Below are 18,850 nucleotides of genomic sequence, written 5' to 3'. Positions count from 1 at the left end.
ATCACATCTACAGATTATTAGTATAGTTAATTAATAGAAATATCTTGTTTCCAATCACAAATATTTGATTTAAATACCTTATTTCTAAAAGCCTAATGTTTAGCTTTCAAACCGCAAAAATGATGTTCCTAATTCTGCATCTCACTGTTTGTGAATAAATTTACAAATCTTCTATATGAGAACAGATGTAAAACTCAGAGCTACACAAACCTTCATGTACAACAGCTATATCCAGGAGGGCTACTTACGTTGACAAAAAAAGGGACGATCAGCATCACAATTGCCAGTTCCAGCTGTGGGTTCTGGATTGGATTGAGTAGAGCCACCTATAGATCATAAACAAAGTCAAAGTGTGTGTACGATAGGAGAGCTTTTCAACAAGCAAACTTCCTCATAGTCATAAAGCACTACAGCACAGGCCCTTATTCCATTATTCTGCTAAGTCCCATCGATCAGCACCTGGACCTCCTCAATCATTCCATTCACCAATAAACAAACCATGGGACCTTTTGATTTTTGGGTCAAGATCCTGCGTGGTCATTTCATGGACCATTTCTCTCTCAGTCACCCTTTCCATAGTCCAGATACAACTGAATGTGTATCACACTCTCAAATCTAACACACTTTTCTCTTCATCATTATGAACAATCTCAAACACTTCCTCTCCTTCTCTACTAAATTCAATATGAGGACCTCATGAAATTCAGCTCTGTCACTTCCTTCATTCCCCTGCGCACCAGGGCAAACTTCCTCTAGTCCATACTGCAGCCAGGATATGATTAAGTTTCTGAGAGAATACTCCTCGTCAGTATTTACCGGTGTGGAGCGTGGAGGCTGAATTGTCAAGGAAGGGGGTGAGCTGATGTTCTGGATCATGTCTGTGTTAGGAAGGAGGAAGTGTGAGAAATACTGGCACACATGAAAATGGATAAATCTCCAAGGCGTAGAGGCGTCCGTCTCCATGTTCCAGGGTGAGCTAGCCAATTAAATTAAAAGGTTCTTGGTGGGCGGAATCAGAGGGTAGAGGTGGAGGCTTGTTGGAATTATATAGTCAAACAGCATGGAAATAGGTTCTTCGGTCTAACTGGTCCATGCTGACAATGCACATCTAATCTAGTCCCATTTCCCCATGTTTGGCCTATTTCCTTCTAATAGATAGAATAGATCAGACAGATAAGTCTCTTTCTAAGGATGGGGGAAAGTTTAAAAATAGAGGGCATAAGTTTATGCTGAAAGCGGAAGAAATTAAATGATATCTGAGAGGTATGTTTATTTCCCCCCTAACCCTCAATCTGAGGGAGGTTGGTAAATGGATCAAGCTGTCAGATAAGTGAAAGAGGCAGATACAATTTTAGTGTTTAAAAGGTGTTTGGATAGAAAAGGAATAGAGGGTTACAGACCTAATGTGGCCAAGTGCAATTAGCATAGACAGACTTCACAGTTGGCATTAATGAAATGGGCTGAAGGGCCTGTTTCTGTGCTACACAACTCTAAAACTCTAAGTATCAATGCCATAGAGTTATAGATCATTACAGCATGGAAATAGGTCCTTTGGCCCGGCTAATTTGCACCGAAATATTAACCTGCCCTATCCCATCGACCTGCACCCAGATCAGAGACCTCCGTACCCCTACCGTCCATGTACTTACCCAAATTTCTCTTAAATGTTGAAACTGTGCTGGCATGCGTAATTTGCTCTGGCAGCACACTCTCACTATCCTCTGATTGAAGGAGTACCCCCATGTTCCCTTAAATATTTCACCTTTCACACTTAACCCATGACACATTTCTAGTTGCACCCAACTTCAGTAGAAAAAGCCTATCTATACCCCTCAATTTTGTACCCCTCTATCAAATGCCCCCTCATTCTCTTTATCTCTAGGGAATAAAGTCTTAACCTGTTCAACCTTTCCCTATAACTCAGGTCCTCAAGTCCAGGCAACATCCTTGTGAATTTTCTCTTCCCTCTTTAAATCTTCTTTAAATCCTTCCTGTAGGTAGGTGACCAAAACTGCACAGAATACTCCAAATTAGGCCTCACCAACTTCTTATACAACTTCAACATAACATCCCATCTCCTGTACTCAGTACTTAGATTTATGATGGCCAATGTGGCAAAAGCTCTATTTACAACACTATCTACCTGTGACACCACTTTCAAAGAATTATGGATGCGTATTCCCAGATCCCTCTGTCTACCACACTTCTCTGTGCCCTACCACTCACTGTGTAAGACCTACCCTGGTTTGTCCTCCCAAAGTACAAAACCTCACATTTGATTGCATTAAATTCAATCTGTATTTTTCAGCTCATTTTTCCAACTGGCCTAGATCCTGCTGCAAGCTTTGATAGCTTTGATGGCCGTCCACTACTCTCCGATCTTGGTGAAATCTGCAAATTCGCTAATCCAGTTAACTCCATTATCATCCAGATCAATGATATAGATGACAAACAACAATGAACCCAGCACTGGCCCCTGTAGCACTCCATGAGTCACAGGCCTCCAGTCAGAGAGGCAACCATCTACTACCACTCTCTGACTTCTCCCATGAAGGCAATGTCTAATCCAATTTACTACCTCATCTTGAATGCAAGCCACTGAAGTTTCTTGACCAACTCCTCATGCAGGCCTTGCTAACGTCCACATAGACAACATTCACTGCCTTGCCTTCAACAACTTATCAAAATTTCCTAGCAACTTCCTCAAAAGCTCTATAAGATTGATTAGACATTTTCTGCCACACACAAAGCCCTTTGACCAGTCCTCATCTACTCAAATATGTTACAGCACTAGGGTGCGAAGACTTTTGCACAGTGCTGTGTTTGTCTATGTGGAGTGAAGAGCGAGTTTGTAAATCTGGCAGGGCAAAAAATGTGGGGAATGTAAGGGTGGGGTGCCACGGGAGGAGTGTGGGACAGCTGGCAGAGGATCACACCCAGCCCCGAGGCACCAAGCAAGGTCAATTGATTCCAAACAATTGGTCATTGCGGAATGTGCCTCCCGATCCCTCCCCTCTCCCTTCCCCTTTTTCCCAACTGTGATTTCCCTCTCCCTGCCCCCTTCCCACTCTCAGTCCGCAACAGACTCATATATCAGAATCAGATTTATCATCACTCACATATGTCATGAAATTTGCTTTTTTATGGCAGCAGTATAGTGCAATTTATAAAGTTATTATAGTATTGTGCAGAAGTCTCAGGCACCGTAGCTATATATATGTGCCTGATTTTTGCACAACGCTGTATATATAGCCAGTCCCTTACAACACCCTCAGTATCAAGCTCCCCAGCCTTTAATTTCACCGCTTATTCTTAAAGCCTTTTTTAAACAGTAGAACAACATTAGCTATCCTCCATTCCTCTGGAACCTCACCTGTTGCTGAAGACATTTTAAATATCTCTGCTAGGGCCCCTGCAATTTCTGCACTTGCCTCCCACAGGGTCCGAGGGAACACCTTGCAGACCCTAGGGATTTATCCATCCCGATTTGCCTCAGCACAGCACACACCTCCTCTGTAATCTGTGCATTGTCCATGACATCACTACTGCTTTGCCTCACATAGAGAGACACTCTACGTCTCTCCCCAAGTAAATACAGATGCAAAATATCAGTTTAAGATTTCCCCTATCTTTTTCATCTCCATGCATAAATCTTTGATCTTTCAGAGGAGTAATTTTGTCTCTTGCTATGCTTTTGCTCTTAATATACCTGTAAAAGTCCTTGGGATTCTCCTTCACCTTGTATGCCAGAGCAACCTCATATGCTTTATTTTCCTTCTAATTGTCAGCTATTACATTGAGCAATCACTAGGGAATGAAGTAGGAGATGTTGTTGAAAGCCAGTAGACAGGCAACCACTTTGCTGATTTATCTCTAATTAACTTTTGTGATCAAAATATCATCAATATCATATTTATTTAATTATTACTTTTAACAGCTATTTGCAGAAGATAATTCCTAACTTTTACACTCGTCTGCGCAGTGTTTCCTGACTTCAGAATCCGTCAATGTTTCAGGTCTGTACAGCATTTCACAGAACTGAACCATTGAGTCTTTCCACAGGTACTGCCTAATTTCTGTTTATCTTTCAGATTTCCAGCATTTACAATGTTTGGATTTTCATTTCTGACTCAGTTTATCATAATGCAGGGGTCCCCAACCTTTTTGGCACTGCGGACCGGTTTCATATTGACAATATTCTTGTGGACCGGCGGACCGGGGGCGGCGGGGAGGGGTTGCCAACGGACAAGAGTAGCAATCAAATATGTTGTTTACCCCGCCACAACAACGACCATGAAGCCTTGCGCGAGCACCAGTGCGCATGCGTGCTTTTTTTCTACAAATCGTTTTTGGCGATTCTGTCGGGGGTGGGGGGATGCTGTTAATCACGACCGGAATATCGGTGATAAGTGACTAATACACTCAATTTCGTTTCTAAAAGAGTTGATCTAATGAATTTAATATTAAACACACAGCGCACCTTTTCCTCGCAGGAATATAGCGATAAGTCAATTATCAGGGGAGCTTGAAGTGTTGAACAAACTTCCAGTAGAAGTGGTAGAGGCAGGTTCGATATTATCACTTAAAGAAAAATTGGACAGGTATATGGACAGGAAAGAAATGGAGGGTTATGGGCTGAATGCAGGTCGGTGGGACTAGGTGAGAGTTGCGTTTGGCACGGACTAGAAGGGCAGAGATGGCCTGTTTCCGTGCTGTAATTGTTATATAAGTAAGTCAATAGCATCATAACATTTTAAGTAACGTTTAGATATTAAACACACGGCACATATTTTCCCCGTATGAACATATATAATCATTGCAACACACCAATATCGCTGAATCAGTGGGAGCCCTGGGCTTGTTTTCCTGCAACAAGACGGTCCTATCGAGGGGTGATGGGAGACAGCGATACTCGAAGGGGGTCCTTACGTCCAGTCTATTCTGCAATTTAGTTTCCGTTGCATTCATTGCAGAGATATGTTGGAAATGGAAGCAATGTTTTCAGTGCTTTCCTGGCTATCTCGGGATATATAGCCTTGACTTTGATCCAGGATGCCGGCAGAGATGTTATGTCAAACATACTTTTCAGCCCGCCGTCATTTGCAAGCTCGAGGAGTTGATCTTCTTCCCGCGCTGACATGGATGACGTGCGGGTAATGACTTCGCATGCATTCAAGCTCAACAGTGGGCGTGACAAGGAATGAGGAAAGGTGCAGCTGACTCCTATCGCCAAATCATATCGTTTTCTCGCGGCCCGGTAGCGCACGCTTTGCGGCCCAGCACCGGTCCGCGACCCGGTGGTTGGGGACCGCTGTTATAATGTACCCTGTCCCACTTCACAAAACATTACAGTTTTGTTTTAACTATGGAATAGTGTAGTTCGCAATAAAGGCATTTTAACATTATTGGTATCATAAATTTGCATTTATAAATTAGTAATCTGCTCATTTTAACCAACATTAGTACCTTAAAAACTAAAGTGTAACATTTACAAAGCTGAAGGGGAGGCCAAGGCATACAAACCTTCTTCCACTGAGGTAAAAGCAGCACAATAATCACCACGGTCTTCTCCAACATCATAATCAATAGGTAAAGTGCACACTGTCCGACCCAAGCACTGCATTCCAGTGGATCTCCTGCAAAACACGTTCAGTACTTGTGATTACTGCTGCAAGCAGACACAGGACCGGCTTTAAACTAGGTTAGCAGGGGATGGGAACCAAAGTAATAGGTCAGACAATGAGGCAGTTGATTTACAAGTAGATGCTGAGTGTAGAGAGACTAAGGATAGGCAGTTGATATGGCAAAATTGCAGTCAGTAGAATGGATTGAAGTGTGTCTATTTTAATGAATCAGGACCAAGAGGATGAACTTAGAGCATGGATCAGTACATGGAACTACAACGTTGTGGACATTATGGAGACTTGGGTGTCACAAGGGTAGAAATGGCTGCTGGATGTTCTGGGATTCATATGTTTCACAAAGGACAGGAATGGGGGGGTAAAGGAGGTGGGGGAGTGGCACCGATAATCAGGGATAGTATCACAACTGCACAAAGGGAGGACGTTGTGGAGAGATTGTTTACTGAGTCAGTATACAAAGGTGCTACAAGGTTTGTGAACCCTGTAGAATTTTCTCTATCTTTGCATGAGTATGACCTAAAATGTGATCAGATCTTATTACAAGTCCTAAAACTACATAAAGACAACCCAATTAATAATTAACACAGAAAACATTATACTTGTCCATTTATTTATTGAGAAAAATGATCCAATATTACACTATAATGTTTTTTTGTGTTATTTATTTAATTAGGTTCTCTTTATCTATATTATAGGAATAGTAACAGGTAACTGGAGGTGGTAAATGTTATTTCTTTGTTTAAGAAAACGAGTAGGGATAATCTTGGGAATTATAAAGCAGTGAGTCTTATTTCAGTAGTGGGAAAATTACTGGAGAGGATTCTTAGAGACTAGATTATCAGCATGGTCTTGCAAAGGAGGTCATGCCTCAGGAGCCTTTTGAATTCAATATAAAAATCATATGACCATAAAAATTAGGCCATTTGGCCCATCGAGTCTGCTCTGCCGTTGAATCATGGCTGATCCTTTTTCTCCCCCTCCTCAGCCCCACTTCCTGGCCTTCTCCTCATAACCTTTGACACCATGTCCAATCAAGAACATACCAATCTCTGCCTTAAGTACACCCAATGACCTGGCCTCCACAGCTACTTATGGTTACAAATACCACAAATTCATCACCCTCTGGCTAAAGAAATTTCACTACATCATTAATTTCAATGGATGCACCTCTATCCTGAGGTTGTGCCCTCTTGTCCTAGACTCCCCTACCATGGGAAACATCCTTTCCACATCTACTCTGTCTAGGCCTTTCAACACTTGAAGGGTTTCAATGAGATTCCCCCTCCCCTACCCAACATCCTTCTAATTTCCAGTGAGTACAGACCCAGAGCCATCAAACGTTTCTCGTATGATAACCCTTTCATTCCCGGAATCATCCTTGTGAACCTCCTCTGAACCCCCTCCAATAGCAGCACATCTTTTCTTAGAAGAGAAGCCCAAAACTGTTCACAATACTCAAGGTGAGGCCTCAGCATCACACCCCTACTCTTGTATTCTAGATCTCTTGAAATGAATGCTAACACTGCATTTGCCTTCTTCACTTTGACTCTACCTGCAAGTTAAGGTGTTCTGCACAAGGACTCCCAAGGCCCTTTGCATCTCAGATTTTAAGATTTTCTTCCATTTAGAAAATAGTCTGCGCATTTATTTCTTCTACTAAAGTGCATGACCATACAGTTTCCAACACTGTATTTCATTTGCCACTGTCTTGCCATTTCTCCTAATCTGTCTGTCCTTCTGCAGCCTACCTGTTTCCTCAACACTATCTGCCTCTCCACCTACCTTTGTATAATGGACATGGCTTTAGGGTAAGGGGTGGGATGTTCAAGGGGGATATTAGAGGAAGGTTTTTTAATCAGAGAGTGGTTGGTGTGTGGAATACACTGCCTGAGTCAGTGGTGGAAGCAGATACACTCGTGAAGTTTAAGAGACTACCAGACAGGTATATGGAGGAATTTAAGGTGGGGGGTTATATGAGAGGCAGGGTTTGAGGGTTGGCACAACATTGTGGGCCGAAGGGCCTGTAATGTGCTGTACTATTCTATGTTCTATAATCTGAAACTTGGCCTCAAAAAAGGCCTTCTCATGCTCCTATCCATCATCTAAATTATTGAGATACAGCAGAAAAAGAAGCGGTCCCAACACTGATCCCTGTGAAAAACCACCAGTGACCGGCAGCCAACCAGTAAAGAATCCTTTTATTCCCACTCGCTGCCTCCTACCAATCAGCCAATGCTCTAACCATGCCAGTAACTTTTCTGTAATACCATTGGCTCTTAACTTGGTAAGCAGCCTCATGTGTGGCACCTTGTCACAGGCCTTCTGAAAGTCCAAAAATACAACATCCACTGCATTCCCTTCATTTATCCTACTTGTAATCTCCTCAAAGAACTCCAAAAGGTTCGTCAAGCAAGATTTTCCCTTAAACCTGATTCAGCATGGTTTCCTTATCACTGGCATATGTTGTGAAATTTGTTGTTTTGTAGCAGCAGTACATAATAACAACTAAAAATTACAATATATATAAAAGACAATAACTAGTGCAAAAAGAGGGGAAAAATACCACGGAAGTACTCATGGGTTCATAGTCCATTCAGAAATCTGACAGCAGAGGGGAAGATGCTATTTCTGAAACATTGAGTTATGTCTCCAGGCTCCTGCACCTCCTCTTTGATGGTTGCAATGTCCTGGGTGATGGAGGTCCTCAATGACAGATGCTGGCTTTTGAAGGCGTCCTGGCTGCTAGGAAGGCTGGTGCCCATGATGGAGCTGGCACAGTTTACAACTTCTGCAGCCCTTTCCAATCTTGTGCAGCGACCCCACCATAACAGATAGCTTTGCAACTAGTTAGAATGCTCTCCACAGTACATTTGTAGATATTTACAAGTGTCCTTGGGTGACATAGCCAATTCTCCTCAAACACCTAATGAAATATAGCTGCTGTCATGCCTTCTTTGTAATGTCATCAATATACTGATGAGAGTACCTGGTAAGGCTCTAAAACCTGTGCCAACCAACTGGCGGGACTATTCAAGGACATTTTCAACCTCTCACGTCTACGGGTGGAAGTTCCCACTTGCTTCAAAAAGGCAAAAATTATACCAGTGCCTAAGAAGAATAATGTGAGCAGCCTTAATGACTATCGCCCGGTTGCATTGACGTCTACAGTGATGAAATGCGTTGAGAGGTTGGTCATGACTAGACTGAACTCCCTCAGCAAGAACCTGGACCGGTTGCAATTTGCCTATCTCCACAATAGGTCAACAGCGGACGCAATCTCAATGGCTCTTCACATGGCTTTAGACCACCTGGACAGCACAAACACCTACGTCAGGAGGCCGTTCATCGATGACAGCTCTGCATTTAATACCAACATTCCCATGTCCTGATGGAGAAGTTGCAGAACCCGGGCCTCTGTACCTCCCTCTGCAATTGGATCCTCGACTTCCTAATTGGAAGACCACAATCTGTGCGGATTGGTGATAACATATCCTCTTTGCTGACTGATGATCAACACTGGTGCACCTCAGGGGTGTGTGCTTAGCTCACTGCTCTACTCTCTATATACCTACGACTGTGTGGCTAGGCATAGCTCAAATACCACCTATAAATTTGCTGACAATACAACCATTGTTGGCAGAATCTCAGGTGGTGATGAGAGGGCGTACAGGAGTGAGATATGCCAACTAGTAGAGTGGAGTCACAGCAACAACTTGGCACTCGATGTCAGTAAGATGAAAGAGCTGATTGTGGACTTCAGGAGGGTAAGACAAAGGAACACATACCAATCCTCATAGGAGGAGCAGAAGTGAGCAGTTTCAAGTTCCTGGGTGTCAAGATCTCTGAGGATCTAACCTGGTCCCAACATATCGATGAAGTCATAAAGAAGGCAAGACAGCAGCTACAGGATTTTAAGGAGATTTGGTACGTCAACAAATACACTCAAAAACTTCTATAGTTGTACCGTGGAGAGCATTCCGACAGGCTGCATCACTGTTTGGTATGGAGGGTGGGCTGAGGGCTACTGCACAGGACTGAAAGAAGCTGCAGAGGGTTGTAAATTTAGTCGGCTCCATTTCGGGTAAAAAGCATCCGTTAGTCTTGCGAAACCATGGACCTGCGCCTGGAAAGTCTTCACTCTCCAGGGCGCAGGCCTGGGCAAGGTTGTATGGAAGACCAGCAGTTGCCCATGCTGCAAGTCTCCCCTCTCCACGACACCAATGCTGTCCAAGGGAAGGCCATTAGGACCCATACAGCTTTGCACCAGTGTCGTCGCAGAGCAATGTGTGATTAAGTGCCTTGCTCAAGGACACAACACGCTGCCTCGGCTGGGGCTTGAACTCACGACCTGCAGATCGTTAGTCAAACGCCTTAACCACTTGGCCATGTGCCCATACCAACTTGGGTACTAGCCTACAAAGTACCCAGGACATCTTCAAGCAGCGGTTCACTGTTACCATCAGGTAGGAGGTACAGAAGCCTGAAGGCACACACTCAGCGATTCAGGAACAGCTTCTTCCCCTCTGCCATCCGGTTCCTAAATGGACATTGTACCCTTGGACACTACCTCACTTTTTTTTTAATACATAGTATAAAGAAGGCTTTTTAATCTATTCAATATATGTAAACTGTAATTGATTTACTTATTTATTATTATTATTTTGTGTTTTTATCTTCTATATTATGTATTGCATTGAACTGCTGCTGCTAAGTTAACAAATTTCACATACTGGTGATAACCTGATTCTGATTCTGATATTGGGCTCAGGATAGATCTTCAGAGATGTTGACACCCAGGAACTTGAAACTGCTCACTCTCTCCACTTCTGATCCCTCAACCTCACCTTCCTGAAGTCCACAATCAATTCCTTCGTTTTACTGTTGTTGAGTGTAAGGTTGTTGTCACAACACTTCAACCAGCTGGTCTATCTCATTCCTGTACACCTCCTCATTACCATCAGAAATTCTGCTAACAATTATTGTATTGCTGGCACAGTAATATATGTCATTTGAGCTGTGCCTAGCCACACAATGGTGGGTGTAGAGAGAGCTGAGCAATGGGCTAAGTACAGATCCTTGAGAAGCACCAGTGTTGATTGTCAGAGAGTACGTGCCAAAGCACATTGATGAAGGTAGAGCAGTGGATGTGGCATATGGATTTTAGTAAGGTGTTTGACAAGGTAAGCTCATTCAGAAAGTCAGGAGGCAAGGGGTCCAGGGAGACTTGGCCGTATAGTTTCAGAATTGAGATTTCCCACTGAGGTTAGGTGAGACTGGAACTCGGGTTCGTGGGTTAAGAGTGAATAGTGAAATGTATAAGGGGAACTTTTTCACTCAGAGGGTGATGAGAGTGTGGGACAACTTGCTAGCAAAAGTGGTCAACGCAGGTTAGGTTTCAACACTTAAGAGAAATTTGGTTAGGTACATGGATGGTTGAGGTATGGAGGGCTATGGTCCGGATGAAGCTTGATGGGGCTAGGCAGATTAATAGTTCAGCTTGGACTAGATGGGCTGATGGGCCTGTTTCTGTGCTGTTGGGATCTCAGGGTCCACATCCATAGACCCCTCAAAGTTGTCAGGCACATTGACAGGGTTGTTAAGAAAGTGTATAGTGTCTTGGCCTTCACTGGTCAGGGGATTGAGTTCAAGAGCCCAGAGGTGATGTCCCTTCATCCCTCAACCATGAGGCTATTGGACCAGAGGAGATAACTTCACTCCACCCAACAGTGAAGTGATTCCATAATCTATGGACTCACTATTAAGTACTTAATAACTTATGTTCTTGATATTTATACCTTATTTACTTATTAATATTATTTTTTTCATTTGTTTGTCTTTGCAGATTGTCTTTTGCACATTGTATTTTTGGTCGTGTGTGTTTTAAAAATTGATTTGAATGTATTTCTTTGCGCTACTGTGAATGCCTGAAAGAAAATAAATTCAGAGTAGCAACTGGCAACATACGTGTACTTTGATAATAAATTTACTTATTTTGAACTGTTGTAGCTCTATAAAACCCTGGTTAAACCACATTTGGAATATTGTGTTCAATTCTGGACCCTACCCTACTTATAGGAAGGATGTGGAACTTTTAGAGATTGTTTTATGGAAACTGTTGGAGTCTGTTCTGTGCAGTTCAAAATTTGATCGAATAATCCAGCACTCTGTTCTGTCTGCAGAGGTGCAAGAACACGAGCTGCCTCGTGGAGAAAACCAGAGATGGGATCCCAAATTTCCCTCGGGATCAATAAAGTATATCTATCTATCTATCTAAAGAGGACCGAAAACACGAGCTCCCTCATGGAAAAGACTAGAGACAGTCTCAGGGTCATGAACAACTCGATCTCGAAGCACCGAGGGATACTGAAGCCTCGAGGTGAATGCAGAGGGCAGCGATCACTTTCAAAGGAGATCACGGTGGCGATGACGTTCAGACCCAACCTGCCAGTCACCCTTCACGGACGGATTATGCTCGTGTGGCTGCTCTCTTTTAATGCTGATGAGAGGATGTTTTTGACATTCTGAGATTCACTTGATTATTGAACTGTACTTTATATTGGTCTTCTTCAGTTCTCAGTGTTTCCTTTCTTGTTGCCGATTGGTGGGTGGCTGATATATTACTTTTGTGAGAGGGCGGAGTTGGGGATTTGGGGTCTGATGTTCTTGGTGTTTTTCTGTTGGTTTTTGTGTGAGAGGGAATTTCGATGCTATTATTGCCGTTCTTTTTTGCGAGGGAGGGGGTTGGAGATATCATTGTTTTTTTATGACGGGGATTCAGGGTTTGATGTTATAGTTGCTTTCCTTTTTGCGAGGGAGGGGGTTGGGGGTTTGGGGATATCATCGCTGTTTTATTTAGGACAGGGGATTCGGGGTCTGACGTTATGGTTGCTTTCCTTTTTGATGTTCCAGCTGCTGCTTTCCATGGGGGTGATCTGTTAGTATTTTGTGCAAGGGAGGGGGTGGGGGGTTTTGGGGTTCACGAGTTTTGTTTCTTCTTTTTTGTGCTGGGGGTGTTGTTGATGTCCTTTCTTTCAACAACTTCCATGTTTTTTCTGTATTTCATGGCTACCTGCACTAAACAAATATCAGAGCTGTATTGTACATGCATACTTTGACAATAAAATTAACCTTTGAGGAGGAGATTTACCAGGATGCTGCCTGGCTTAGAAAGCATGTCCTATGAGGAAGGGCTGAGTGAGCTGGTGCTTTTCTCTTTGGAGCGAAGGAGGATGAGAGGTGACTGGATAGAGATGTATGTGATAATAAGAGACATAGATTGAGTGGGGCAGCCAGAGACTCGTCTCCAGGGCGGAAAAAACTAACACGAGTTGACATAATTTTAAGGTGATTGGAAGAAATTACTGTACAAGGCTGGTATCGGAAATAAGATTTTATTTTAAGCAGAGTGGTGGGTGCATGGGATGTGCCAGTGGTGGTGGTCGAGGGAGATATATTAGGACATTTATGTATCTCTTCAACAGGTACATGAATGACAGAAAAACAGAGCAAAGGGTGGGAGGGAAGGGTTAAATTGATTCCACAGGAGGGTTAATGTTGGCACAACAACATGGGCTGAGTGCCTGTACTGTGCGGTAATGTTCTCTGTTTCTTAACAACTGGATTGTTACATGATTGAGTAACTTCTACAGAGCTTGCAATCGCACAATGTTTTTAGACTCATTCCTTGATTTGATTAGAGGAAATATCTCAAAAAAATTATTTTTTTAATGTTTTCAACAGATTACCCCTAAATTTACAGAAGAATGTCACTCTTTTTTTGATAAGTCACCCCTACGACTGCCATGCACCTTTGAAGCTCATTTTACTCATGGGGTCCTGATCCTTCTCCCAATCATTTGTTCACCACCCACTTCTCTTTGATTCCAATGTCTTCAGTGATACTACTAATTGGTTCTACCAAGAGGACTCTCTTTCACACTATAAAGAACTCCACCTTCGTTACTCCAAAACTTGCTGATCTTGCCTCCCGATTCCATATGTAATCTATTCACATGTATTACAAACATCAAAAATAGGCATCCAATTTCAAAAACAACCTTCTACCCTCACCCTCTTACCTAAGCAAAGCCTATTTCAAATGGCAATTTTCCCGATCCTGTGCTTTGAACCAGTCTCCTATGTAATTACAAGCTTTTGAATCTATTGATAGACTGTTACCTCCCCAAGAAAATAAATCAAATTGCATTAGGGTTAGGGTGAGGATTTTTCTAAGTGATCATTAATCCTCCGCCCCAGGGTTTTCTCCAGCGTCTTCCCTGCCCCTCATGGGAGGTTCACATAATGCCAATTTTCCCTGCTCTTTCCTGGCAAGATGGACCGGATTTGCCATCCTGCAGTCAGCTGGTACCTCACTCACGTCCATCATGGTCAGAACTCTTGCAATTTCTTCCCTGAATTCCCACTGCAGCCTGCGATATATCCTAAGCAGTTGTGAGGATTCACCTAGGCACAAGAACTAGAATTCAATCTCACCTCTCTGATAGTTCCAAACTGTTCAATTACATGTTCAACTAGCCTTCGATGAAAAAAAAAACACATTCAATTAATCACTAAGTTTTTATCTCTAGCTTTCTTAATTTAGTCGTCTCTGGCTCCATCCCCTAGGAAGACTGCCTGAAAAGGAACAGATTGCATGCAATGGTGCCACCCAGTTGAGACTGGCACCGTTACTTAGACAGCCAACTTCTACCTTCAACAAACAAACCCTCACGCCTCTTTATCAGTTCATCGTATGCCCTCGTTACCAACAGACTTGTGATTGCAAAGGATTCTGCAGGTATGTACAGTGATGATACAGTTGGTGCAGGTACCTCATTATATGCATCAGGTCAAGTTGTTTCATTACATTCATCTGGAATATCTTGCTTACTACAATGCACAAGGTGGCCATTCAGCTCAAGTCCCTGCTAACCTCCTGGAAAGAAATCCCATGAAGTCCTTTCCCTTTCTCCTTATTTCTATGTTCAGCTGTAAGTGATTTCTTGCTCGTATACCCATCAACCCTCCTATGGATCACCTTACCAAAAACTTACATAAGGAAGTAATTTACCATGGCCAATTCATCTCTCTGTCATGGGGAGAACATGAACACAGACAGCATCCAAGGTCAGGATCAAACCTGGTTCCCAGGAGCTGTGAGCATCATCACACTGTTCTGTGAATGAATGTCTGTTCCTCTCTTGTTTAAGCTGCGTATGGAATATCGTGTACAACTCTGGTTGCCCCATCACAAAGGGGGAAATGTGCAGGCTTTGAAAAGGGTGCAGAAAAGGCTCATCAATATGCTAAGCAACATACACAAAATGCTGGAGGAACTCAGTAGGCAGAAGCCAGAATAAGAAAACTGGGGAGGGGAGAAGTTCAATGTAGCAGATGATGGGCAAGACCAGGTGAGGGGGAAGGTGGGTGGCTGGGAGGAGGGGGAAGTGAAGCAAGAAGCTGGGAGATGATAGGTGGAGGAGGTAAAAAGGCTGAAAGAGGAATCTGCTAGGAGAGGATGCTCCCTGGATGACTAAATATTAGCCAGGAGGAGAAATTCGGCACAGATTGTTTTCTCTGGGGAGTTGGAGACTTGACGAAGGTTTACAAATTTTGAAAGTCACAGATATGGTTGGTAATATATTTTCCCCAAGGTAGAAATAGAACATAGAAATCTATAGCACATTACAGGCCATTTGGCCCATAAAGCTGTGCCGACCATGCAATCTACTCCAGAAACTGCCGAGAATTTCCCTAGTGCATAGCCCTCTGTTTTTCTAAGCTCTGTGTACCTATCTAAGAGGCTCTTAAAAGATCCTTAAAGCATGAAGACATAATGTTGTGAAAAGGGACAGTTTCAAGGACTTTAGTATTTTAATTTCTTCCCCTTTCTATTTCAGTTCATTTTAACCACAGAACACAAAACAATGCAGCATAGGAACAGGCCCCCTGACCCTCGAATTAATTAAACTAGTAATGAAATGCCTAACTAAACTAATCCCTCCTGCCTATATCATGTCCTTCCATTCTCCACATGAACCCCAACAATCTCAGAGTTTCTGAAACATGTCTGTTGTGTTTACCTCCGTACCACTTCTGGCAACATATTCCAGGCACATCCCACTCTGTATAAAAAAAACTTGTCCTACACGTCTCCTTTGAATTTATCCTCACACACATACTCTCTAGTATCATGTCTCCCATCATCCTCTGCCTGTCCCGAGAAAACAACCAAGTTTGACCAAGCACATGCCCTCTAATCCAGACAGCAACCTGCTAAACCTCTTCAGCATCCTCTCCAAAGCCTTCTCATCCTTCCATAATGGGTGACAGGATAAAGGCAAGCATGCTACACGTCTTCTTTACAACTCTATCAACCTGTGGAGCCATTTGGAGGGAGCTATGGACTTGGCCCTCAAGATTCCTCCTTATACCACACTTTAAGGATCATTCCTTTGCACTTCATCTCCCAAAGTGCATCATCTGTCAGATAATGTTCTTTGATTTCTCAAGTGCCTCCAATATGGTAGGAGGATGGAAACCATGATGATAAGCCAGCAGGTTTACAAGTAGATGATGAGTGTAACATGAATGTAAGGAAGGACAAGCCAATGATTGCAAACACAGCAAAGAGTTAAATTGTACCACAGAGGCAAAATTCAAAAAGATGAAGAACGCAGAACTGAAAGTGCAGTATTTAAATGTGTGCAGCATTTGAAATAAGGTGGACGAACTCCTGGCACAATTAGAAATTGTTCCGTATGGCACTGTGGGCATCACTGAGTTGTGGCTGAAAGGAGGACATAGTTGGAGGCTTAATATCAAAGGATGTACTTTGTATCGAAAGGACAGGCAGGAAGGCATAGGCAGTGGTGTGGCTCTGTTGGTACGAGATTGAACTACATCTTTAGAAAGAAGTGACACAGGGTCAGAGAGTGTTGAATCTTTGTGGGCGGGGTTAAAAACAGCAAGGGTAAAAAAAACACCATTATGGGAATTATATATAGACCTCCAAATAGTAGCCAAGATGTGGGGTTGAGTTTGGAGAGGGAGCTGGAAAGGGCATGTAATAAGGGAGATGACACAATTGTAATGGTAGACATCAATATGCAAGGGGATCAGGAAAATCAGGTTGGTGTCGGATCGCAACAGAGAAAATTTGATGAATGCCTAAGAGATAGCTTTTTAGAGCAACTTGTGCTAGAGTCTACTCGGGGAAAGGCTATCTTAGATTGGGTATTGATAATAATAACCCAGATCTTATTAGGGAGCTCAGCGTAAAGGAACCCTTAGGAGATAGAGATCATTATATTATTGAATTCAAATTGCAATTTGAGAGAGAGAAGCACAAGTCAGATGTATCAGCATCGCAATGGAATAAAGGAAATTAGAGGCATGAGAGAGGAGCTTGTTCAGGTGGATTGAAGGAAGATACTGGCAGAGCAGAGATGGCTGAAGTTTCTGGGAATAGTTCACAAGGTGCAGGATAAATATGTCAGAAGTTCTCAACTGGCAGGGGTAGGCAACCGTGGCTGACAAAGAAAGTTAAGGACTGAATAAAAGCCAAGGAAAGGGCATATAAGGTAGCAAAAGTGAGTGGGAAGTTTTTAAAATCCAAAAAAAGGTGACTAAAAAAGCTAAGAAGGGAAAAGATGAAATATGAGGGCAGACTAGCCAATAACAAAAGCAGGATACCAAATTTTTTTTCAGTTATATAAAGAGTAAAAGGGAGCTGAGAGTTGATATTGGACCACTGGAAAATGATGCTGGTGAGGCAGTAAAGGGGGACAAAGAAATGGCAGATGAACTTAATGGATACTTTGCATCAGTCTTTATTGTGGAAGACAATAGCAGTGTGCCAGAGGTCCATGAGTGTCAGGGAGGAGGAGCGAGTGGCATTGCAAATTACAAAGGAAAAAGTGCAAGGCAAACTCAAAGGTCTTAAGGCAGAAAAGTCACCAGATGGACTGTATCCCAGAGTCCTGAGAGAGGTTGTTGAAGAGATAATGGATGCATTCGTCATAATCTTTCAAGAATCACTTGATTCTGGCATGGTCCCGGAGGACTGGAAGATTGCAAATGTCACCTCGTTCTTTAAGAAGGGAGGAAGGCAAAAGAATGGAAATTATGGGCCAGTTAGTCTAACCTCAGTGGTTGGGAAAGTGTTGGGAGTCTATTATTAAGGATGAGGTTTAGTGGTACTTGGAGACTAATGATGAAATAAGTCAAAGTCAGTATGGTTTCTGTGAGGGAAGTCTTGCCTGACAAATCTGTTGGCGTTCTTCGAGGAAGTAACAAGCAGGGTGGACAAAGGAGAGGCAGTGGGTGTCACTTACTTGAATTTTCAGAAGGCTTTTAATAAAGTGCCACACATGAGGCTGCTTAACAAGACAAAATTCTATGTTACAGGAAAGATACTGGCATGGATAGCAAAATGGCTGACAGGCAGGAGGCAGCAAGTGGGAATAAAAGGGGCCTTTTCTGTTTGGCTGCCAGTGACTAGTGGTCAGTATGGTGACTACTACTTTTCACATTGTTTGTCGATGATTTGGATAATGGAATTGATGTCTTTGTGGCAAAGTTTGCAGACGATATGAAGATAGGTGGAGGTGTAGGTAGTGCTGCAGAAGCAATACAATTGTAGCAGGACTTAGATAAATTGCAAGAATGGGCAAAAAAGTGACAGATGGAATACAGTGTTGGGAAATACATGATAATGCATTTTGGTAAAAGGAACAATAGTGCAGACCTTTTCTCAATGGGGAAAAGGTTCAAAAAAACATCAGAGGTGCAGGGGTACTTAGGAGTCCTCTTGCAAGACTCCCAGAAGTTTACATGTCGAGTCTGTGGTAAAGAAGGCAAAACCAATGTTGGCATTTATTTAGAAACATAGAAACATAGAAAATAGGTGCAGGAGTAGGCCATTCGGCCCTTTGAGCCTGCACCGCCATTTATTATGATCATGGCTGATCATCCAACTCAGAACCCTGCCCCAGCCTTCCCTCCATACCCCCTGATCCCCGTAGCCACAAGGGCCATATCTAACTCCCTCTTAAATATAGCCAATGAACTGGCCTCAACTGTTTCCTGTGGCAGAGAATTCCACAGATTCACCACTCTCTGTGTGAAGAAGTTTTTCCTCATCTCAGTCCTAAAAGGCTTCCCCTTTATCCTCAAACTGTGACCCCTCGTTCTGGACTTCCCCAACA

The 18,850-nt window shown here is 42.9% G+C and overlaps 1 protein-coding gene across 1 annotated transcript in view; it reads right to left on the bottom strand.

Annotated features, from left to right (window-relative positions):
- Positions 1 to 18,850, bottom strand: part of stimate (STIM activating enhance) — a 98,815-nt gene that overhangs the window by 6,872 nt on the left and 73,093 nt on the right. Inside the window, exons 5-6 of the mRNA XM_072280187.1 lie at positions 5,524 to 5,636; positions 249 to 326 (exon numbers count right to left, since the gene is read on the bottom strand). Of these exons, the coding sequence (XP_072136288.1) occupies positions 249 to 326; positions 5,524 to 5,636 (191 nt within the window). The remainder of the gene's footprint in view (positions 1 to 248; positions 327 to 5,523; positions 5,637 to 18,850) is intronic.

The sequence above is a fragment of the Mobula birostris genome, chromosome 16, assembly GCF_030028105.1.
Source record: "Mobula birostris isolate sMobBir1 chromosome 16, sMobBir1.hap1, whole genome shotgun sequence".
Taxonomy (NCBI): domain Eukaryota; kingdom Metazoa; phylum Chordata; class Chondrichthyes; order Myliobatiformes; family Myliobatidae; genus Mobula; species Mobula birostris.
The sequence above is the reverse complement of the archived record's forward strand: the minus strand, read 5'-3'. Positions and strand labels throughout refer to the sequence as shown.